The sequence below is a fragment of the Alligator mississippiensis genome, chromosome 3 (assembly GCF_030867095.1).
Source record: "Alligator mississippiensis isolate rAllMis1 chromosome 3, rAllMis1, whole genome shotgun sequence".
In the NCBI taxonomy this organism is placed as follows: Eukaryota; Metazoa; Chordata; order Crocodylia; family Alligatoridae; genus Alligator; species Alligator mississippiensis.
In genome coordinates this window covers 117,445,847-117,470,816 of record NC_081826.1, presented here as the reverse complement: position 1 = coordinate 117,470,816, position 24,970 = coordinate 117,445,847, and the positions used below count along the sequence as shown (strand labels likewise).

General features: G+C 45.2%; 1 protein-coding gene across 2 annotated transcripts in view; it reads left to right on the top strand.

Moving 5' to 3' along the window:
- Window positions 1-24,970, top strand: part of E2F3 (E2F transcription factor 3) — a 68,981-nt gene that overhangs the window by 28,908 nt on the left and 15,103 nt on the right. For both annotated transcript variants that reach the window (XM_059724331.1, XM_059724330.1), the window contains exons 2-4: window positions 20,521-20,632; window positions 22,746-22,965; window positions 23,582-23,740. In XM_059724331.1, coding sequence (XP_059580314.1) covers window positions 20,521-20,632; window positions 22,746-22,965; window positions 23,582-23,740 — 491 coding nt within the window. The remainder of the gene's footprint in view (window positions 1-20,520; window positions 20,633-22,745; window positions 22,966-23,581; window positions 23,741-24,970) is intronic.

Here is a 24,970-nt window from a genome sequence, read left to right as displayed (position 1 = left end):
CTTCACCCTTTCAAAGGGTGTTTGTGTTACCAAATGCAGTTCACCAGTGAGAAAAATGGCTCCTTTGTTTTCTTCCAAATACTTATTCTTTACATGGAAACATCAACCACTTCTGAGTATAGTCACCCACATCAGTTGCTGAGGTACCTCTGCCCATAGGGTACCAAACCATAGTCTTGGTGCAGCGCACACTACTCAGTTGATTACCACTTGCTTGCTTTACATGAGAACTCCTGTGCTCTTGTGCTTATCTCATTCTTTTTTTCCTCTTTCTGTTCCTGGGCCTACTATAAATTTTGCCCTTTGAGCCAAAACATTTTCAATTTACTCCATTTGCCTACGTAGCCTTTGGAGCGACAAAAAGGCTGTGTATTTACTTGGAGCATGACCTCGGCCAAACCCAGTGTACATATTGCTCATTAACTACAAAAATAGCTTTCATTGAAGCTTGTCACCTTGTTTCTTATATCGCTTATGTCTCCAAAAGCGGCCTTAAAATTTAAAGGCCCCAATCATTTGAAGGCTGCTTTAGAAGCCTTGTAATTGAAGCTCCTAGTCAGTTTTGCATGTTATGTGTTTAAAGGCTTCTGTTACAAAATACACAATGAGGTGGAGATTTTTTATATACTTAAGCATTTAAGCATTTAGCTGATAGGCAGATAACTAGGCTTGGTTACAATGTAAGCAATAGTCAAAAATGGGGACTGTCAGAGCTGGCCTTAGGGAAAATGGCACCCTGGGCAACCTTGTATTTTGGCAGTGCCCTCCCCCCCCTCCCAACCATGTCAGTGGTGCTGCTGCAGGCAGGGGCATTGGGTGCAGTCCAGCAGGGAGGCACAGCTGCCTGCACTGCCCAGACCAGTTCCTGAGCAGCAGCTGGAGGCAGGGAAGTGGGCTGGGCAGTGTGGCTGGCTTTGCCTCTGCTGGACTGCCTGCACTAGTGCCATTGACTTGTGGGGACCGGGCTGTGTATATGTTTGCGTAGTGCCTCTTTGGCCATAGCGTCTTGGGTAGTTGCCCATGTCTCTCACCCCTGAGACTGGCTAGGGGACTGTCATTGTATTATTCAGTTAACCAAAATATTTCCTATTCCAATATGCATCCAAGTGGCATATATGGTTTCTTAATTTTGTCAGTATCCTAAAGCAGCAACCTTTTTAAGCCAGGGGGCAGAAAAACCTGGCTCTAATCTTGGTGCAGATCTGGTGAAGTGGTTTTAGCAGCAAGGGGAATTTGCTGGCGCCTGTGCCAGGCACCTGGGAGCTCCCCTAGCCAATTCTACTTTCCCTGGCCCCCTCTTTTCGGCTGCAGTGTGGGCACAGTCTTCAGCTGGCAGGGAGTCCACCTGGCAGCTGGAAGCTGCATTCACATGGTGGCTGCAGCTTCTCCACACACACGCTTTCCCCCTTCCTGCTTCCAGCTGCAGCTCAGAAATAGGTGGAAGGTGCCCAGCCCTGGCTCATTTCTCCACCAGCTGGAAGCTTTACCCACACTTCAGGGGTCCCCAGGGTGTAGGGGACACAAAGAAGTGGCAGCAATGGGGAGCAGCTCCTAGCTGTCTGGCCCTACCATTGCTCCTCATTGCCCAGCTCCAGCATGGGCAGAGGCAAAGCCTTATGGCTCTATGGGCTGGATCAAGCCTGCGGGACATTTCTTACCAACCTGTGTTAAAAGCAGTTACGCTACTTGCCTTGGATGGTTGAATTATAAAATGCTACTAATGTAAAATGTGTATTGTAGTGAAACCTTGTCTTTGGTTGTATGGCATCGCAGAGGTTTCAAAACATCAAAAACTTTCAGCCATGTAGATTATTTTTTCAGCTACTCAGCTCAGCTACTCAGAGAAGTAATGCTGTGTAAAACAATGGCATACTTTTGCCATGGAGAAAGAAATTAATAACTACCTGAAGAGATTAAGCACATTAGATACGATCAAGTTATCTATCAAGAAATCATCCTCTGAAGAAATTTGCTGTTTAGTGATATAGTTATTTCAATGATGACACAAAATAAGCATGGCTGTCAGCCAGAGTTGTCTTTTATGGCCATTTGATTCTGCTGCCTACTGTTACTTCTGTTTTTTTGGTTTATAGTCCCATTTTCTCAACATTATTCTCTAGGTGCATATTTGTCAAGCCTGCTTTTGGCTTGGTTTCAGTAAGAGTTTCTTTATGATATGTAAACTATTTCTGGTCTCTCAGACACTTATAATATATATTTGTTTCTCTGGGCCTTGACAGTTTAACTACCTAAGTTGAATCGGCTTCTTCATGGTTGCTTAGTGAACATTTGACTGCCTCCTTTGTATAACTGTAGTCATTCAGTTTTCAAAACCGCACCTATTCAATAGTCCAAGCAGCATGAAGATCTCTTGACAAACTCAGCAGTATAGTTATTAGTAGGGATAAATATGGCTTCCCAGGTTTAAGGAGTAATGCCAAAGCTTCCTTGAGGCAAGTTTAAAAAAATATTTTGCTTTAACTTGTAAAAGTTTTTATTACTTAAGTAATGTCTTAGCCTCATATGTTCTGTCCTTTTGTCTATCTTTATATTACTACTCGAGGTTCCTTCCTCATTTTTTTGCTAACTTTTTCAATGTCCTTTGGAATCTATAATATTTTATTAGCCTCAGTAGATTCAGGACACGTTTATTACTTTTGTGTAATTTTAATGAGATTATGGACCTAGTTTAAATAAGTATTTTGTGCAAAAAGTCTATTTTTGAAGTCTTCTTCCAGTCATACTTATTCCATATAGTAGTAGTTACTGTATTTACTCAAATCCAAGATGAAGCGCCCCTCATCCTGGATTTGAGTACAAGGCAGATGGGGGAGTGGGCAGTAGCAGCAGTTTCAGCATCCTGGGCTGGAGCTGCCACTCCTACAACTGCTGTTGTAGGGCTGGGGCTGGGACTAGGGCTACTCCATGCTTTGTGCTCCTTGCTAAAATGGTGCCAGAGCTGCGATGGGACAGTAAACGGTCATGGGGCAGGCAGGGAGGGGAAGGCAGAGGTTGTAGGGGGAGAATGGATGGCTAGAGGCTGCAGGGGAGTGCAGGGGGCACTGGAGGGTAGGCAAATGGCAGGGGGAAACAAGTGGAGCGGGGGCAAGGGGCAGTGGTCAGGCCACTGGCCTCTATGCCACTTGCCCCCATGCCGTTGCTTTCCCCACAAGCAGTTTGGGGGGGGCGGGGATGAATTGAAGATGACCCTTCAATAATTAGCCTCTTACCTATATAGATGTTTGGTAATGTTTGCTAGACATTTACTGTTGGTGAAGAAATAGGAATAATTGGAAACTGGAAAGAAAGGTGCTACTCAGCAGTGGGAGTGGAGAGAAAGTTGAAATTTATTCATTGTAGTGGTTCATCATGAGCTGAAAAAGAGTTGGTGCTGAGGGTAGCTGAGCGCAATGGGCACTATATTTATTCCAATGGGCTGCATTAACCTAGCCTTGTGGTAGGTTCCCACTTTTACTTCCAGTGGGAAGATCTCGGCTATACACTGACTTCATGGAAATGGGAGACTCCTCCCTAGCTTGCTCCTGCAGCCATATGGCTGAGGGCAAACAAAACTTGGGGGCAACCCCAAGTCTCTGGGCTTGGGCCTGTGCATAGGATGCCCTCCAAAGGATTTGGAATCATCTGAAGCCCCAGGTGGGGGTGGAGGATGTTTGCCAGTAGTAGAGCCACATTTGGTTCTTGAATGACTCACAGATTTGGAATTGATTTGGCTGATTTGACTTGGGACATGAAAAAATGTCCTTAAAAAAACTAACAAAAAAAGGGTTCCTATCAGGATGTTTGTCCATCATGGGCCACATATTTTATAGGTGTGCTCATTGTGGGCCGCAGGAACATGGAGCCCAGTCAACTCCATAGTTGGTTTCCCTTACTAAGCACATGCTGTTTCTGGAAGAAGTTGAATGAGAGGTAGCGTATTTAATGAGTTTCTCTTGTATAAATAATATAAGATGAGGGGCTTTTCCCCCCATGCTGATTGGGAAGGTGGGGGAGGTGGGGAAACCTTGTTTTATATTCTAGTAAATACAGTAACTTGCACCTAGTCTTCTCAGATCAGTAGTTTGAAAGTTCACAGGTATGGCACGTGTGTTCATGGTGACAGGTCTTTATATTGATCACAGCTGATGTTCAGGAACCTAGGTCTGGGGGTAGCCATCTTTCTAAAGCAAGGTCATTTTCCAGTGGCAGTGTGGGAGAGAATGCATTGAAAATTGCTTTGATACAGCTCCACCAGTCAGTTGGGTATGTGAAGTTAGCATCATTCAGGCCAAGAAGATGTAGCTTTAGATACAAACCCAGTCTTTAACATGTTTTCTCATGGTGCTCTGGCAGTGTGCAATGCTGGCTGGAACGCAGATATGGAATAGATGATCACACTGCTCCTCCCCATTTTGGCTCACTGTGCTGATGCCTCGCCCTTTGCAATGGCTGGGCGGGGGAGGAGGGGGGAATGTGCAGTGCTGCTTTCTACTCCTACAAGGCATCAAGGTTTCCCACCAAGATGCTGAGTGGTGGTTTTCTGACACCCTCGATAGAATGGGCTTTGCTGTTCTGTATGATGGTATGCTTTCAGAAAGCATCTTTCTGCAGGACTCCCACCTCAGCTGAGTTAAGCAAGACTGCTTTAAGCAAGATGATGGGACATTGCATTAGGCAGTTGTAGGGTTGAAGCATTTTCACAAGTCTTCAGGGTGACACCAGATTCTTACCTTAGGTTGTTAGATCTCTTGAGATGAGAACTGGGTGCAGTTTCCTGAAAACAGCCTTTTCACATCTCAACACAAAGTGCTAACTGAAGTCCTTAAGCGTGCTATGGTGGAGTGCCAGTGTTTCCTGTCAGAAGTAATTTGTAACGTGTTCTGGGGTGGGGAGGAGGGAGGTGGGGAATTGCAATAGAGAGATTTCAGATGATTCATTTCCCATGCATTGTTTATAATTCTATTGGTTTAAGGCCTGAAACATTGCTAATACTTTGGTTTATTTCTTGCACATTTGGAGGCTGATAAGTTATATTGTCCTTTTCATTCTAGCCCTAATAGAATTCAGCCATTCACTGCATCCCTTCAGTGCTGGAAGATGCAGGTTGGTATAAATTGTAACTGGAATGTTGTATCAAGTGTGTTGTCATAGACAGCTCCCCAATGCTGTATCAAGCGTGTTAAGTCATAGACTGCTTCGCTGACATTAGGAAGACCACTAATCTTAAAATAAATTCGACGTCCCTACATTTCTGAGTTCTAGCTCTTGGCACGTATCAGTAGTTAAGAAGTGAAGCAGCTAAATGTGTAGGGAGAACCATCTTGTAACCTTGGCTTGGGGAACACGGTTCTTGACAGACTGGGCAATAAGTTCAGAGATAGGAGAATCTGAGAGGGAAGGAGCGGGTGCTTAGCTAAAGGTTTCTGGAGTCCACAGTTTTCCCTGGCACTAGCATACCTGGTAAGAGAAGCGTCCCATCCAGTAAAATAGTTACCTCTGTAGAAACAAAGGGTGGTTTTTGGTGTTCGTACTAACTTAGATCCTGAAGTCCAGGCAACATATACTGCTAGAGGGCCAGTGTGTTGGTAGCCTTAGGTTCTGCAGTTGTCTCATACAATGAACAAAGTTATAGATCCAGAGCATTGGAACCCAACCTTTTAGAGCAGCAGGCCAGGTGCTTGCAATACAGCTGTACCCCAGTTAACATGGAGAGTGGAGAGAGATTGCTGTCTACTGTAGGAAAGGGGGGAAGGAGAAAACAGTAGGGAGGGAGGGCATCACTGTTATGGTGCAGGGCAGGGAGGAGGATGTGCAAGGCTGAGCTGCTTGCCACTAATCCCACATGCAGTGGGCTGAATGAGACTGCTCGGAGCACTCCCAGCCAGGTCATGAGGCGCTACAAGGATTTGGGAGCGGGGCTTAAGGGTCTGGGGGCACAGGTGGTGTTCTCGTCGATCCTCCCAGTCTCAGGCTATGGGCTGAGAAGGGAGAGGAGGATCTATGTGGTCAACCAAAGACTGCAGCGCTGGTGTCGTCAGGAAGGCTTTGGTTTTCATGACCACAGCCCGCTCTTTGGCGAGAGAGGCAGCGAGCTGCTGGGAAGAGATGGCCTCCACCTCTCTCCCCTAGGGAGGAGGCTCTTCTTAGCCAGACTGGCTGACCTGCTCCACCGGGCTTTAAACTAAGCCCGTTGGGGGACAGGGGGACTACCGCCACTGCTGGCCCGCTGAGCAATCCTTGCAAAGCCAGTGGATCACGGCGCTTCAGGGAGCCCACCCCTGCCCCAGCCCTGGTAAAATCTGTGGGCAAGGAAGGAGCCCCCCAGGGGGCACTTGCCTTCCTGTACACTAATGCCAGGAGCTTGGGGAATAAGCAGGAGGAGCTCATCCTCCTGCTCAGTGCAAACAATTACGATGTCATAGGGATAACGGAGACCTGGTGGGACTCCACCCATGACTGGACCACGGGTATAGATGGCTATACCCTGTACAGGAAGGATCGTGTAGAGAAAAGGGGCGGGGGTGTAGCTCTCTATGTTAAGGAAAGCTACACGTCCCTGCAAGCTGATATTGGCAACCAGGGTGGACGGCTGGAGACCCTCTGGGTTAAAATCCGTGGGGAACACGGCACAGGGGACACAATGGTGGGAGTCTACTACAGACCTCCCACCCAAAGTCCTGAGCTTGACCAGGAGTTTGCCCAGGAACTGGCTGAGGCAGCTTGCTCCAGGACCATGGTTGTCATGGGTGACTTCAATTACACAGACATCTCGTGGGAGGATTGCTCAGCAAAATCTGAGCGGTCGCAGAGCTTCCTCTTGTGCGTGGATGACCTCTACCTGACTCAAGAAGTCTATGGGCCAACGAGAGGCAAAGCGCTGCTGGACCTGGTACTGGCTACTGGGGATGACCTAGTCGGCGACCTAGTGATCGATGGGAAGCTGGGTGACAGCGACCACGAGCTGATCACCTTCACCATCTGCCGAAAAGCTGGCAAGTCAGTCAGCAACACGGAAGTCCTTGACTTCAGGAAAGCCGACTTTGACAAGCTCAGGAGGTTTGTCAGTGAGGCCCTAAGGGACCGTGACCACAGGGAGAGGGGAGTTCAAGAAGAGTGGTTGCTCCTCAAGGGAGCGATCCTCAGTGCACAAACTAAGTCTATTCCATCTCGGAGGAAAGGCAGCAAGAGGGCACAGCAGCCCCCCTGGCTCTCCAGGGACCTAGCAGACCTCCTGAGGCTAAAAAGAAAGGCCTACAAAGGATGGAGGATGGGAGTCACCTCCAAGGAGGATTATTCTCCACTGGTCCGGTCCTGTAGGGAGCATACCAGGAAAGCCAAGGCTGCAACTGAACTCCAGCTAGCTTTGAGCATCAAGGACAATAAAAAGTCCTTTTTCAGATACGTGGGGAACCGGAGGAAAAGCAGGGACAACGTTGGACCCCTGCTGAACCGGATGGGGCAACTGACAACTGACGCCCAGGAAAAAGCCAACCTATTAAATGGGTACTTTGCGTCGGTCTTTCATCAGTCCCATGGGACGCCCATGCCTGCTACAGGGCCGGGAAGTCTGGGTGAGGGTGATCCCCTGCCCTCCATTAATGCTGACTTTCTGAAGGAACATCTTGAGAAGCTGGATACCTTCAAGTCATCCGGCCCTGACAATCTTCACCCCAGGGTACTCAAGGAGCTGGCGAGCATCATAGCCCAGCCTCTAGCACAGATCTTTGAAAACTCTTGGCGCTCTGCTGTAGTGCCCAAAGACTGGAAGAAGGCCAACGTGGTGCCTATCTTCAAGAAAGGGAGGAAAGTGGATCCGGCTAACTATAGGCCCATCAGCCTGACTTCTATCCCGGGGAAGATCTTAGAAAAGTTTATTAAAGAGGCCATCCTAAATGGACTGGCTGACGTCAACATCTTAAAGGATAGCCAGCATGGGTTTGTTGCGGGTAGGTCTTGCTTGATCAATCTCATTTCCTTCTACGACCAGGTGACCTATCACCTGGACAAGGGAGAAGAGATTGATGTCATATATCTTGACTTCAAAAAAGCCTTCGATCTGGTGTCCCATGATCGCCTCTTGGAGAAACTGGCCAATTGTCGCCTTGGGTCCTCCACAATCCACTGGCTGGAAAATTGGCTCCGGGGTCAGACCCAGAGGGTAGTAATTGATGGAAGTCACTCATTGTGGTGTCCTGTGACCAGTGGGGTACCCCAAGGCTCTGTCCTTGGACCCATACTGTTCAACATCTTCATTAATGATGTGGACACTGGAGTCAGAAGCGGACTGGCCAAGTTTGCCGATGACACCAACCTTTGGGGCAAAGCATGCACACCAGAAGACAGGCGGGTGATCCAGGCTGACCTGGACAGGCTCAGCAATTGGGCGGACGAGAATCTGATGGTGTTCAACGCCAATAAATGCAAGGTTCTCCACCTTGGGGAAAAAAACCCCGCAGCATCCTTATAGGCTCGGCAGTGCTATGTTGGCTAGCATTATGGAAGAAAGAGACTTGGGGGTCATCATTGACCACAAGATGAACATGAGCCTGCAGTGCGATGCGGCGGCTAGTAAAGCGTCCAAAACGCTGGCTTGCATCCATAGATGCTTCTCAAGCAAATCCCGGGACGTCATTCTCCCCCTGTACTCGGCCTTAGTGAGGCCGCAGCTGGAGTACTGTGTCCAGTTTTGGGCTCCACAATTCAAAAAGGATGTGGAGAAGCTTGAGAGAGTCCAGAGAAGAGCCATGCGCATGATCAGAGGTCAGGGAAGCAGACCCTACGATGACAGGCTGAGAGCCCTGGGGCTCTTTAGCCTGAAAAAGCGCAGGCTCAGGGGTGATCTGATGGCCACCTATAAGTTTATCAGGGGTGACCACCAGTATCTGGGGGAACGTTTGTTCACCAGAGCACCCCAAGGGATGACGAGGTCGAATGGTCACAAATTACTTCAAGATCGTTTCAGGCTGGACGTAAGGAAGAATTTCTTATCTGTCCGAGCCCCCAAGGTCTGGAACAGCCTGCCACCGGAGGTGGTTCAAGCACCTTCATTGAACACCTTCAAGATGAAACTGGGTGCTTATCTTGCTGGGATTCTATGACCCCAGCTGACGTCCTGCCCTTTGGGCAGGGGGCTGGACTCGATGATCTTCCGAGGTCCCTTCCAGCCCTAATGTCTATGAAATCTATGAATCCAGCTACTTCAGGGGCCAGATCTGGCCTATGGCCTGTAGTTTGAGAACTGCTGGTCTTGAGCAAATGTACTTTTTTCAGATCTTCTTCACAGTCTACGCAGTTTTTCTGGTTTAGTTGTTTTTAATGTGGATTATGCATAGCTCATCATTATGGAGTCAGTATGGAGGTATGAGAAGTCTATGCTGCCAAGTCAGGTTTAAATGCTTATTGTCAACGTCCTGTTGTGTTGATTATTATATCTTATTAGATAGGAAGTGTCTGTATCTTAACAGCCAATTGTACCCGATGCTCCATTTCTTTGTCATTATAGTGACTCTAAAAATAGCATTGTGATTTTGCATGGCAATTATTGGGGGACAATCAAATGAAGCTTATTCTATTGTAAGGTAAGTGATTTTGTAATAGTCATCTTGTAAACTCAAACCAGGTACTGAAAGCTACTGCTGGGTTCCAGCACCCCGTGCCTCATTGCCAGTCAGGTTTCTTTACCTGAAACATAAAACCGAAATTTGTAAACCTGGGTAGCTAAAGTAAGTTTATTTGGTTCAGTATTTAAGCAAATTAGGCTGGAGGTTTTTCTACTTACCTTATGAGGTATTTTTGTTTGAAGGCACTGTTTTTAAAGGATAATTTGGTTGAGTGTAGTAGAAATACCACTTCACTGCAGTCATTTGGATGGATGGACCACCTCTAAAATCTCATTAGTGAAGAGGTAAACTTCATGGGCAGTTGACTGGATTGGATTTGGTGGCCCAAGAGGGCAGTGTCTTCTTAACCCAAGAACCATTCCTAGCTCCTTTAACTAAAATAATATATGTATCTTTCTAGCAAATCTCTTTCTCCTTAAGTGAACTTTATAAACTTTTCATGGCACATATTTTAGTTTATGGTCTGTAAAGTGAAAGTAATTTACAGGGATCCCGATAAATATTGTTCCACTTTTCTCTGCTCTTCCTTTTATGCTCTTTGAACTGAAATTAAGGATGACTGCAGAACTAAATTTGAGGCTATGTGGACCTTTCAAAGGCTGTCTTTAAAGGTCAATTTAAATAAATAGAATTCCCTCTCCTTTCCAATGAATTGGAGTGTGAAGGTTCATATTTATCATATGCTAATTAAACAAGAACTAGGGTCAAGATATTGAACCTCACCTGAAGTTCAGGGACAGAAGTTTGGTAGCCTTCTCTTATCTTCACTGGGTTCACAGTATGTAAGTTTTCTAATTGGGCTGTTCTCATTGGTAAGCTGCGTAGCTCAGTTTCCTCTTTCTTTGGCCAAGGCTTGCTTCCTTTCTCCCACCCTGCCTGACCTTCCTAAAATATTAAACACCAAACTCCTTCCATTCCTATGGGCCACTTCCATATGTTTGTAGGTAAGTACTAGTATCTTCCTGTCATTTCTTATTTTGTGCCTTAATCAGTCTTGCTGGCTCTGACAGTAATCCTGTTCTTGTACAGCCTCTACTCTAAGTCCCTCCTAAAGGGCTTTATTCTTAGCTTGCAGATTTTTTCCCCCTTCTGTCTTCCTCTGCTTTTAACATTTACTTAGCATTTCTGTTGTACACCCGAGTCACACACATCTTTCTGTGCTTTCAACAGTGATAACTCCTGAAACTTTTTTTTGTGAAGACAGGCATAGAGAAAATGACTTCATTGCAACTACCCTTCAGCTGAACAACAGAAATATTCCTTTGGATAAATGGAGAAGCATCTTTAAACACATTTCAATATCTGGCCTTCTATTTGACTCTCTTCTCTCTGCTAGCATGTAGCTTTTTCTACATATATGGTGCACCTCTCAGAAATTGTCTTCATACATTAGCTTCAATTGCTCTATTTACCCAAATACAAGATGACCCTGAATTTAAGGTCCGTCCGTCGTCCCCCCCCTCCCCCCATAATCAGAGTCCATACATGGAAAATTGATAAATTTGTTATACTTTTCCATGTATGGAATCTAATTATTGGAGGATCATTTTAAATTCATCCTCCCCCACTACTGTAGGTGATGGGGGTAGAGGTGATAAGGAGGGCAGTAGTAAGGCAGGCAGTGGGGGGACAGTGGGAGAGGCAGTAGGGAAGCACATGGTAGGGGAGGCAGTAGGGGGAAAGTAATAGGGCAGACATTGGGGGATGGACTAGGGAGGCAGGTGGTAGGGGCAGGCAGTGTGGAGGCAGTGTGGCAGGCAGTAAGAGAGGCAGTTAGCTTGCTCCTTGCTGCCTATGCCTCCCTCATTGTGCTTGCCCCCTGCAGCCTCAGGCCCTGGATCCTTTTTCCCTTGCCCTGCCCTTCCCTCTATGCCACTCCTGCCCCTGGAGCTGTGGGTCCCCACCGTCCCTCCTCTTGTCCCCTTCCCCCAGAGTCTCTACCCCCTACTTGTTCCTTCACACTTCCCCCCCCCCCATTACCTTTGCTCTGTGTTTTGTCCCTGCTACAGCTTCAGGCACAGAGCTGGGCTGGAGCCACAGCTGGAACTGAAGGTGTAGTTTCTGTGTGCCCCACCACCCCATACTCGATAGGTAAAGAACCCTCCTCCTCCCCCCCCCCCCCAAGTTAAATGGCCAGATGCACTCATCTTCTAATTGATTAAATGTGGTATTCTGCCTTGGGTGTGGTCTTAAATACTCTGTGCTGTCTAGATCAGTGCTACTCAATCTTTTGGCCCTGTGGGCTGGATTAGTGTTGTGAGCCAGATTCTGTGAGGTGTTGGGCCTTGCACCCCAGCTTCACGCACCTGATCCAGCACACAAAGCCATGCTGCCGACCTTCTAGGGTCCAGAAATTTGGCAGCTGGGGTGGGGCAATTAATGATGCTCTCCACCACCAAATTTTCAGGCCTATGGGGAGCCCTGTGGGCCAGATGATGTGGTGCCTTGGGGACAAATCTGGCTGACAGACAAGAGTTTGAGCAGCCTGCTTTAGATTATTGCCTTCTCCAGGAAACTGTCCAGCTGAATGTGTACAAAGAAGCACGACCGCTTCTGCTATTCATCTTTTCCACTGGTTCCCCACTCAGTTTGGGATACAAGGGTTTTCATTGGTTTTGAAAGTTTTTATGGATTTACTTTTCCTTGTCCCCTGGCATCAGCCACTGTTTGCTTGTAGTTTGGCTGCTGTTGGTTGCTTTCTTTTCTGCACCTTTTGAAATCTGGAATAGCTTTTTGCCATCAGCACCTCAGACTTTCCTTCATCAGGTGTTACTTATATTTCTAAGCTTGCTCATTACTTTAAATTTGTAAAGTGCAAGATAATTAGTATGGAAAGCAGTATTCAAAATACATTTGGATGACTTTAAGTATTAAATCTGTCTCTGTGAATTTTTAATTGTAGTTGAACTTCATCTGTACTCTCCAGATAGAGCCGGGTCCTTTTGTTCCGAAGAATACCAGCATTGTCGGACAAAGCCAAACAAAAAAGCAACTTCTTATCTTGGCCTAAAATGTAGGGTATTTGTGGAAACTATTTGTGGAGATTAGTCATCAGCTATTTGGGATTGCTCAACCTGGACTTAATTCTGAGATGCTAAGAAAGGCACAGCCTACCATCAAGACATTTATTACGACTTATCTTTTGACATAAGCTATTTACTGCTTGTTATGCTCAATCAGGTCCTGCTGACTGTCTCTAGGTTTCCAATATTTACAGGTGGGCTACAGATTTTTTCTGCCCCAAAATAGAACTATTGATCACATCAAGAGGCTTTTCATACATGTGGATATGGTTGCTGGCAGTTTTACAGTAAATATGATATTTCCTTGGGGTAGGAATTAGTAACCATGGGTTGTGCTTATCTAACTTTGTAAAGCACTGGGAGATGTGTGATTAAAGGATTGTGGATTGCTTGAGGTGCTTGCTGCTTCTTTCCAGCAGCTTGAAGTCACGATGGCCTTAAAACAAGTTCACTGCTTCTCTGTCTCCTGAAATGTTCCTGGTGTCTTGTCTGAGAACTTTACAGTTAAATCTATCCCTATGTTTTGGGGGAGAATTACAGCCATTTGGAATAAGATGTTTTGGCAAAGCAAAAGTTAACCCAAATGCAAGCAGCAATGTGAGCTTTATGTTTCTTGTTCATGTGGTTAATGTGCTTGTCAAGCTCGTTTTGTTTATTGCTCTCATAATTGGCCCAACTGTACCCTATATAAGAAAGATCTAAGAGCAAAATATAAAGAATGCTCAGTGATTCAGCAGATGACAAATATCAATAACATGTCTGCTCTTAGCTATAACTATTTAAAATAAATACAGTCTTAACATTCTTAACATAAATGTTTGCAAAGTCAGGAACTCATTAGGAAATGTCAGAATTAAAGTTGCTTGTGCTCTTTCTTTCACTGGACACTTTCCTCATTTTGTGCACTATATGGGTAGTGTTGATAAAGGAGTAGGTATTCTTCTCATTGCCTCAAAGATAGCTGCATGCCTCGTTTACTTCATGCTCGTCATAGTCAGCTCTGAAGATGGATTAAAGACAGAAGTATTAATTTGCTCATGGGCCTTTCAGTGGTATTCATCAAGGTCTCAGGCTTTTATATATATTAGTTTACCTTCACAAAATCCCAGAGAGGGTGTGGCATTGCTTCCCCATCTGTAAACTGGGAATGACACCTAGATTAAAATCAAAAGTATGTTCGTATTGTATGTGGGGGGAGCTATTTGAGACACCTCGTGGTGATCTATTTTCTGAACGCTTAGCATTATGTAACTGTCTGTCTTCCAAACACAGTTCCTGTAGACTTCCATTGCAGTTGTGATTGCTCTGCTCTTCTGCACAGACCTCAAGCGAGACATCTAGAAAATGAAAACTGCATCTGCCATTAGTGACCACCTGTGAAAATCAAGGACTCGCCCAGCAACACTTAGGAAATCTGTGGCAGAGACAGAGAAAAAATCCAGTTCTCCAAGACAATATTTAAGTGTTTTTTAACATTGGACCCTCCTTTCCCTTCCTGGGATTTCGTGTCAGTGTACACTGTCCAACTTCTGCAACAGTTGAGGTGGCATCCTACAATGTCAGTCATGGAACAGGTCTGTCCTGTGCAGTGAATGAGGCAAGATTCCTCTGGAAAAAAATAATCTGTGAAAGTATTATTAAAGGCTGGATTATAATGTGTTTACCCTGGGAGGGGAAGATGACAGAAAGGGGGAATAAATTAGTCATGCATGCAGCATGGCCTAATTTTTGAGTGCTTGACTTCCAAATGTAACGGCCCACTGATGTAGTTTTTCTGTTGGTATATAATTTCCTAGCTTTTAAAGGTAAACTGAAAAATCAGAAATGCCATTGTGTGGCATCAGGTGGATGCCCAAGCTGTAAATCCACCACTTGGACCCATCCCATTTGAGTTAATGGAGTACCTGAGAGCAACAGTAGACAGTCATCCTGTGTACAGATGAGCCTGTGTATGGATGACGTGATGACATGGGCTTTGACAGTATTTCACAGATATTTGCTGACAGCAAATTTTTTTGATATCTGCAGACAACAAACAGATTAAAGAATCCTAATCTTCATCTTAGGCTCTGCCCCACCGTTCTCCCCACTTCTGTATCAGGTCTCTCCTTCTTCCCCTTACTCTTTCTAGAGTTAGTCCCAGTCTCCAGTCACTCACCTCTTTCCTCAGCTTCTCCTCTGAGCTCAGTGTCTTCTGTCATCAACTCCTAATCCTTGCCTCCCCTTCCAGCCAGTCCCAGTTAACCCTCTCCCCATTCCTCATCCAGTTTCCTTGTCCAGCCCATCCAGTTTTCTTTCCCTCCTATTGTCTGTCCATCCTGGTTTTCTTATCCCATCACCTGGATTAGCTTTTCATAGATTTCATAGATTTCATAGACATTAGGGCTGGAAGGGACCTCGGAAGATCATCGAGTCCAGCCCCCTGCCCAAAGGGCAGGACGTCAGCTGGGGTCATAGGATCCCAGCAAGATAAGCATCCAGTTTCATCTTGAAGGTGTTCAATGAAGGCGCTTGAACAACCTCCGGCGGCAGGCTGTTCCAGACCTTGGGGGCTCGGACAGTAAAGAAATTCTTCCTTATGTCCAACCTGAAACGATCTTGTAGTAGTTTGTGACCATTCGTCCTCGTCATCCCTTGGGGCGCTCTGGTGAACAAACGTTCCCCTAGATACTGGTGATCACCCCTGATAAACTTGTAGGTGGCCGTCAGATCACCCCTGAGCCTGCGCTTTTCCAGGCTAAAGAGCCCCAGGGCTCTCAGCCTGTCATCGTAGGGTCTGCTTCCCTGACCCCTGATCATGCGCGTGGCTCTTCTCTGGACTCTCTCAAGCTTCTCCACATCCTTTTTGAATTGTGGAGCCCAAAACTGGACGCAGTACTCCAGCTGCGGCCTCACTAAGGCCGAGTACAGGGGGAGAATGACGTCCCGGGATTTGCTTGAGAAGCATCTATGGATGCAAGCCAGCGTTTTGGTCGCTTTACTAGCCGCAGCATCGCATTGCAGGCTCATGTTCATCTTGTGGTCAATGATGACCCCCAAGTCTCTTTCTTCCATAGTGCTAACCAACATAGCACTGCCGAGCCTATAAGGATGCTGCGGGTTTTTTTTCCCAAGGTGGAGAACCTTGCATTTATCGGCGTTGAACACCATCAGATTCTCGTCCGCCCACTTGCTGAGCCTGTCCAGGTCAGCCTGGATCACCTGCCTCTCTTCTGGTGTGGATGCTTTGCCCCAAAGTTTGGTGTCATCGGCGAACTTGGCCAGTCCGCTTCTGACTCCAGTGTCCACATCGTTAATGAAGATGTTGAACAGTATGGGTCCAAGGACAGAGCCCTGGGGGACCCCACTGGTCACAGGACACCACGATGAGTGACTTCCATCAATTACTACCCTCTGGGTCTGACCCCGGAGCCAATTTTCCAGCCAGTGGATCGTGGGGGACCCAAGGCGACAATTGGCCAGTTTCTCCAAGAGACGATCATGGGACACCAGATCGAAGGCTTTTTTGAAGTCAAGATATATGACATCAATCTCATCTCCCTTGTCCAGGTGATAGGTCACCTGGTCGTAGAAGGAAATGAGATTGGTCAAGCAAGACCTACCCGCAACAAACCCATGCTGGCTATCCCTTAAGATGTTGGCGTCGGCCAGTCCATTAAGGATGGCCTCCTTAATAAACTTTTCTAAGATCTTCCCCGGGATAGAAGTTAGGCTGATGGGCCTATAGTTAGCCAGATCCACTTTCCTCCCTTTCTTGCAGATAGGCACCACGTTGGCCTTCTTCCAGTCTTTGGGCACTACACCAGAGCGCCAAGAGTTTTCAAAGATCTGCGCTAGAGGCTGGGCTATGATGCTCGCCAGCTCCTTGAGTACCCTGGGGTGAAGATTGTCAGGGCCGGCTGACTTGAAGGTATCCAGCTTCTCAAGATGTTCCTTCAGAAAGTCAGCATTAATGGAGGGCAGGGGATCACCCTCACCCGGACTTCCCGGCCCTGTAGCAGGCACAGGCGTCCCATGGGACTGATGAAAGACCGACGCAAAGTACCTATTTAATAGGTTGGCTTTTTCCTGGGCGTCAGTTGTCAGTTGCCCCATCTGGTTCAGCAGGGGTCCAACGTTGCCCCTGCTTTTCCTCCGGCTCCCCATATATCTGAAAAAGGACTTTTTATTGTCCTTGATGCTAAAAGCTAGCTGGAGTTCAGTTGCAGCCTTGGCTTTCCTGGCTTTTATGACCCTCTTTGTCCCTGTGGGTTCATTACTTGTTTGCTTCTCCTAATAGCCCCCCCCTCTCTCTCCCACCCTCTGCCCCTGTCTTTTTTATTCAAATCACTATGTTTGAGGTTCTGTCCTGTGCATGTCCTTTCACAGCATTTGATGAAGTAAGTTTGGGCTCATGCTATACATTTTTGATTTAGGTAGTCTTTAAGGTGCACATCTACCCTGCCTTCATCCTACTTTTGACAGACTCCTTATCCTGATCTGCATCTTTTCTTTCTCCCCTCTGATCTAGCTTTTTCCCCTGTACCATTAAATCAAATTGCTTCCTTTTCCATGCTGCCTACGTGTTAACAGGACCCTTGTTGGGTGTTTCCTGTATGGCACAAGGCAGTGCTCTAGTGAGGTACCACACGGTCTTCTGATCTGGAAGTGATTTTGACCCATAGCCTTATTGCAAAAAAACCCCAAACAAAAACACTGGAAATGGAGAGAAAACGTCATTTCCATTCCCGGTACTTCCTGCAAATATGGCGAGTGTGTGTGTGTGCGTGTGTGGGGGGGGGGGGATTGACACCTTTCCCCAACCAAAACTGCTTTTTAATAACTTTAGCAAGATCTTTTAATCCTACAAGGAATGTTCTAAAGTTGTGTTCTGCATCTTTTGTGTCCTCTAAAATAACCATCGTAAAGCATTGTCTCTGCCAAATGGTATCTTGCCAGAGGTCAATAATCCTGCTTTGTCTGTATATATGGTGTCACGACTAGTCATAATGAAACTGAGAAGACCACGCTCTTTTAAACAGTGCCTGAAAACACACAAACAGGCTGTACTTTTGTCAGCAGCTGAAGAAAGCTGTTTATATTCCCAAGTACCAACCATGGTTATTCAGAGTTCACAGAAGTGCTAAGTGTCTGTATGCAAAAGCAGGAGTGAAATCTTTTAATTTATCTGTTGCAGATAAAACATTCCTATATAGGTGAGATTGCCTTCGTTATGCTTCTGTCATGGGCCTGATTGGCAAGGCCACTGCAAGTCTTTAGCTTTTTCGTTCTGAAATACTTGAAGAAATGTGGGGAGAGAGATGTCTGTGGGCATGCATTAGCGAACTTATTCCACACACGTTGACACATCCATTGGTATTACTGAGTAGCTTTAAATATAATTCCATTATTCAGCACATTTTGTCCTCTCTTAATGCTGTATCTTCAGCTTAGTGTTCCTAAATCCTGAATTGTTTTTCTTTCCTCCAACTCTCCCTGGGTTCTACAGTGAAAAAACAAAAATGTAAATTGTGTCTGAGATGTATCTTATTCTTGCAGCATATCTTCATTAAATTAGTCTAGCCATGCAGGATAAAGCATATTACCTAATATTTCTCTTAACAGTAGACATGGATTGTAGAGTTAATGGTCTAATGGGATGAACAGAGGTCATACCTTAAAATATGATTATTTCAGTCAGCCTGCCTGCAGCAGCATAATTTTATCTCTCCTTGTGAGTGAAATGTGCATTTTGTAGTGTGCAATAGCTCACCGGTTATCGTCACCCATGGATTAGCCCTCAAATATAAGAGCAACTGGTGAACATGAGGTGGAATGACTAGACTTTGATGCTCGGATACTGGAGTTCGTGGAAGCAGTCCAAATAAGGAATCCAACATAAATATGTTAGCTACCAAAAATAAATACATACATGATGAATGTATTTAGGGCTCTGTAAATGACAAATCGAAACAAAAAAGGCACACACTAAAAACCAGTGTGTAGGAACCTCCCTGTTTAAAGGTCATCAGTGGGAATGTATTGTCATAACTGGACAGGGTGAAAAACTGTGATGTAGCTCTTGGATGCAAGTTTAATGACTTCTTAAATCTATCTGTGTAGAATTTTTTAGCAGAATTTTTCATGAATAATTGCAAAAGCTAATTTTGTTGGAAACAAAGCTTCTTTTCCCATGCAAATGCCTTCATAGGTAACCCTAAGAGATTTGTTATCTCTTTCATTGTTGAGATAACAAATCAGGCATTCACTAGATCAGTTTTAGTAACTTGACTGGTATCTCATAGCAGTGAATTGTTTCCAAAATTAATAGGCCTGTCTTGGAACAGGACTTGTACTGGAGATGATGTGTTACGTAGTTTGCTAGTCCCTTTTATATTGCTTTCTACTGTACTGGCTCCATGTGTTGAAGCTTCAGATATATTCTTCTTTTTTGAAAGATTATATTCATTTTTTTCTCTAGTGGTGAATACACTGTCTTTGGACACCTTTTTTTTCTGAAGTTATCTCTGCTTCAGATTTTCCAGCCTGGGTTTGTATAGATACCTTCAGAATGAACTTTTGTGTGTGATAATTAACTTAATGAGCTAAACTGAATGGTCGTTCTCTTGCTGAAGATTTAAAAAAAAAAAAAAAATCTGATGTGGCCAAAAAACATTTTTCTTCCTTTGCGTGGACATTTTTTTCTGCTGTGTCCTTTGTTGCATTGCTGATGTCTGTTATATTTGTACTAGCAAATTGCCTGTCAAGCATGACATGGGGTAGGGAAAAATGCCTGCATTGCCCCCCCCCCCCCCCCCCCCCCCCCCCGGGTTGGGGTCCAGCTTCCCTCCCTTCCCCACCTGCTGCTTTGGGCCCGGGCTCGTTCCCCCCCTTCCCTTGTCATTTCACGTCCGGTTCCCCTCCCGTTGCTTCGGGTGCAGGTCTGTGCGCCCCCCAGACCCCGTGCCTCCCAGGTCCAGGGTGAGAGGGGGGGTGCTTGCACACGGCATCGGGTGGTGACCAGGGCCAGTGGTGGTGGGGGGCTCTGGTATGGCCGCAGCGCAGTGGCGGGCAACCACATGCTGCCACGGGTGACACCCCCCGCCCCCCCCCGCTCACCTTTCCCTTCCCACTCCCCTCCCCCCCTTCTTTCCTCCCATCTTCCCTGCCTCCTCCCCCTCCCTGCCGGCTGTTGCTGGGGGGGCCCCACTACGGCCCTTCAGTTCCCACTGTCATGGCAGCGTTCTGCCGTGTGTTTGTCTGTTGGAGCACTCTGGCTGCTGAGACAACCAATCACGGTGCGAATAAAGCGTTATGCAAAGACAGACTAAAAGGCTTTTATAATAGTAGAATTTACTGAATTGTTCACAGCTACCAAATCAAGTGGTACAAGTAAAATCTAACTTGCACAAATATTTGGCTAGGCTTTTGTTAATACAGAGAACCTTAAAGAATGTTTCAGTACGAAATGTAGTTGTACAAGTCAGTATGTTCATGTCAGAGGTCACCCTTAATTTTGTACCGTGTGCTCTAACTAGGACTTGTAGAACAGCGGGGGGGTGGGGGCTTTATTAGTATATTATACTTCAAGAAAGTCGTACTTGGATTAAAGACAGTCTTAAAGATGTCTCTAAGTTGCTCCTTAAAATCAGTAGATCTAATTGCTTATCCAAATGTAGCCCTCAATATATCCCTTGAATGAAATACCTTAACCATGTTTAGGTACCAGGCAGTGCCCAAATCTAGGTATGGATAATGGGTATATAATCTAGACAGAAAGAGGTTGTTGTACACAGTACATGACTTGTCTTCTCCCCCACACCTCTATTCTCTGCTTAATTAAAGTGTAGTATATTTTTATGATACTGTATCAGTAAAAGGTTTTTTCTTTTTAACAGGCAAAGCGAAGGCTGGAGCTAGGAGAGGGTGGTCACCAATATCTTGCTGAAGGATTAAAAACCCCAAAAGGGAAAGGAAGAGCTGCAACAAGAAGTCCAGATAGTCCAAAAAGTAAGAGAACTTTCTGTTAGGCTCTATGGTGTAGAATTTTCAACAGCTTGCTTTGAGATGCCTAAAGAGATTTTGTACTTTATGACTTGCTGCCCTTTTTTAGAAACCTAAAAGATGCTCAGGAACATTAATCTGAATGAACTAATGTTGTGAATTTAAAGTGTATTACTTGAAACTCATTTAACCAATTTGGCTGAAGGAAAATCAAATTAAGGCCACTTCAATTTAGTGTTCACTCAGGGGTTTAATGAACTCTAAATCTGCTGTAAATTCACATACCTTTGATTCAGATTAAATTTCTAGCATATTCTAGTAGAGAGATTTCCTATGGAAATCTGCCAAAAGATTTAGGGCCAAATAGTCTCCTTCTGCAAATGAGTACCTGAATATAGCTCTAGAGCAGGGCTGGGCAATTACTTAGGCCTGAGGGTCACACGGGGAGTTTTGATGAGCTATTTTGGGTCAAGTCAGCAGCCTCCCAAAACTCCCTATGCGGCTGTGGGTGGGGAACAGTGTTCAGGAACAGGAGTGGTGGGTGAGGCTGGGATCACAGGGCTGGGTTACAGAGCGGTGACAGTACTGGCCCCGGGCCTGCTCCCTACATGCCCCTGCCCTCTGGGGTTGTAGTGTGGGGGACGTGCATGTGTGTGTGTGTGTGTGGGAGGGGGAATGCCTGGATGCTAGGTCCCAGGAGCCTGTTGCGGGTGAGAGGACAGGGGCGGGAGGCATACAGTAGAGCTTGCCCAGGTGGTGTGGTCCACGTTGCTCCTACAGTGCTCTGCATGGGGCCAAGCCCTGCCCGCTCACACTGGGGCAGCCCATGCCGCACTACTGATGATCTGTACAGCCCAGCTTGGCTGGGTGCTGTTCTGTTCCCCCTGCCTCCAGTGGCAGCTCTTGCCCCTTCAGTGCCATGCCACACTGTTACCAATGGACAGACAGCTTCAGCCAGGCAGCTCCTGCCCCAGCATGCAGGGCTCCAGCTTCTGGGAAGGTGGCTGGGAGCTAAAGCTAGAGCCTCATGTGCTGGGGCAGAAACCACCCAACTGAAGCTGCCTGCACTGCACAGCATGGCAGGGGTAGGAACAGGAGCAGCTTCCAGCAGGGCTGTTCCCAGTGCGGCTGGAGCTGGCTGGGTGCTGCTCTGAGCTCCCTGCCTCCAGTGGCAGCTCCTGCTCCTACCTCTGCCACGTTGTACCTTGCCACTCCTGGTGGGTAGGCAGGCAGTTTCAGCTGGGCAGCTCCTGCCCCAGCATGCAGGGCTCTGTCTTCAGCTGCGGTGCTTTGAGATCCTTTCATGGTTGTCATGGGGTGCTATGCAATGTTAACAGTGTTGGGTATGCAACCATCATTCACAAGATTAAACCCAGCAATTTCAAATAGAAATCCATAGCGTAAAAAAATATTCAGACCTGTTGTGATCCTTCTGAGTCATTTTCAGCAGAATTACTTTATTATTTTTCTGTAGTCAAAAATCGAATGAAAGCTAAGAGCTGGGATTTTCTAAGGGATGTCATTAGACTCAAGGCACGCCTTGATGGACTCAAAAGCTTAAGAACCATTATGTTAGAGAGATCTCTTACAAGTTTAATAAGAATCTCATCTGATTCAGTTCAGTCTCTGAGACTCAGAAACTCTCATTTGATGGGCCCACTGAAAGGCACCAACTGTACATTAAACCCATTAATTATTATCTTACAACGGGGAAACTCAAACCACGAAGAAAAGTGACTGGCAGCTTGACAAAGGAGAGAGCTGCAGGAGGATAAACAGTGTTGCTGCCAAGATAATCAGATATAAAAACCCTATTGAGACATCAAATAACAATATTTTGCATAGACTTGGAAACATTCACTTTGTATTTATCCATTGGGCTAATTTGAGGATTTTTAATTGATTTGTCCAAGTATCTTGATATTTGGAGAAGTACATCTTAAAATCCAACTAAATGTCCAGTGGCAGTAAAAGTTTGAGTGTTCTTTGCTAAAAAATGCAAGAAATCTCTGGAAAACATTATTGCTTCAGAGGCCACCTTTGGAACCAAGATGGGAGATTCCATTTGATAAACTCTTCTCTTTCTTCCTTGTTATTTATTTATTTATTTTTTATCAAGCTCCAAAATCTCCTTCAGAAAAGACTCGGTATGATACATCACTTGGTCTTCTTACAAAGAAATTCATTCAGCTGCTAAGCCAGTCTCCAGATGGGGTCTTGGATTTGAACAGAGCAGCAGAGGTCCTCAAGGTGCAAAAAAGGAGGATTTATGATATCACCAATGTATTGGAAGGCATCCATCTCATTAAGAAAAAATCCAAAAACAACATTCAGTGGATGTGAGTATTCATCATCCTTTTCCATTCCTCCTGGCTGATTTCACTGTCATAAAGCATCAGTGTTTCCCCTGTCTTGGCTCTTGCCCTTGCCCTCCAGCTCCCAGCAATCATCCAAGAGGCCTTCTACCAGGAGAAAAGTCTTTTTATGTTCATTACTTGATCGCTTTTTAATATCTGATATGCTTCTAGTAAGGAAATTCAGGTATGCCACTGTAGATAGAAACCAGAATTCATTCTGAATGTTGGTTTATTATGGTTCTGTGTGTGTAAAAATTTTCTTCCTGGCTGTTTTTGTGGAATACAGAGTAGAATTTTGTAAGTGTACAGAAATGCTAATATTTTTCCATGTTCATGACTCATTCACTATGTGTTGATAAGCTATAATTACTGAATATTGCCTTTGTTATGTTTCAGAATATATTTTCATTTTAAAGCAATATCTTCTCTGAAGAGCCTGGTTCATATTGGCAGGCCTTAAGCAGGTTTAGGGGTGGAGGCTATAGTAATCAAGGTGTATCATTGCAAGTCCTACCTTTCCCTCAGGCACCTTCCCTCCCACAGTATAGCATCAAGTTCTTTGAATGTTTATGAGGAATCTGTATTCTTTGATTTGTAGGGGCTGCAGTCTGTCTGATGACGGGGGCATGCTGGCGCAATGTCAAGGCCTGTCAAAGGAGGTGACTGAACTCAATCAGGAAGAGAAGAAACTGGATGAATTAATCCAAAGCTGCACCCTGGACCTCAAGCTGCTAACAGAGGATTCAGAGAATCAGAGATATCCTTTATTCACACAATTTCGAAGGCCATTCTTCCTTGTCCCCTCCAGACAGGCTGGGAGGACACTTTAAAGCAGAAAAGAGTGACACAAAGCTTCACAAGTTCATGCCAAAAAAGAATTTATTGTGGCTTAGTGCAGATGTATACAAAAAGCCACTTACAGCCATTATAAATTTATACATTTAGCATTTCTGAAGTATAAAAAATGTTGACATATGGAGAGGTCCTGAAATATCCATGTTCACATAAAGTAGGGCCAAGAATTCAGCTGTTTAATATGTGTGCAGTGAAGCCAAAATGTTTCGCTAAGTAAAAGCATGTCCTTTAAAACACTACTCTTGCTGGACTATTCAGAGCCCAAAGCCAAACCCCCTTTTTTTTTTTTTGCAAAAATAAGCAGACTTTATGTATGCTTTCAAATTCTAGTGCTTGCGTGTGTTCATTGCTTAATATATGCACAAATATGAAAGAAAATTAATATATTTATACTTTTCAAAAGCTATAATGGATTGAACACTAGGAAGGCAAGGGTGGAACTTTAATTTGAAACTTACTGCATTGTTCCCTGCCCATACTAATACATGCCCCATAAATATCTAGAATAGATATACTTTAAAATACATTCTTAACTTTAATAGCAATAGTGAGTTGGGGAAGATTCATATGAATTCCTTGTATTTGTACAGCTGTTACCTGTAAATTAACCACTTCTTATGTTTTCTACCATTTTCATACATATGTAAAGGATCTTAATTGCATATGGTGTACTTAAAATAAGTCTATACTTTAAACTTTACAGCAACAGTACATGAGAGAGCTGCATTTATTGCCTGTTCTAAGGAAAGCAAATAATGGTGGTGTTTCGTATCATTGTGGTTAACTCTGTAAATCTTGACTTTGTAACCAGGCACTCTGTACAGAAAGACCCACAATTGGAAAAGGCATTTGATCTGTAAATTGAGGGCTGGGAATTATTCCATGATCTAAAGCAGCAGCACTGCTGTAGATGAGAGCTTAGAACCACAAAGGGATTTAGTCCCGAATGTTGCAACGCCTAATCTTTAGGCTACATTTCCTGCAGTGGACTCCACAGTTCTGAGTTAGACACTGAAGGCCTGGGGATAGTTAAGGCCTTAATGGGAGTCTCAACAACCAGGCTGCTAAATAGGAAACTGCCAACGGTGGCCAGTAGGGAACATAGAAGGGAGGATTATGTCTTCAGTCCCAC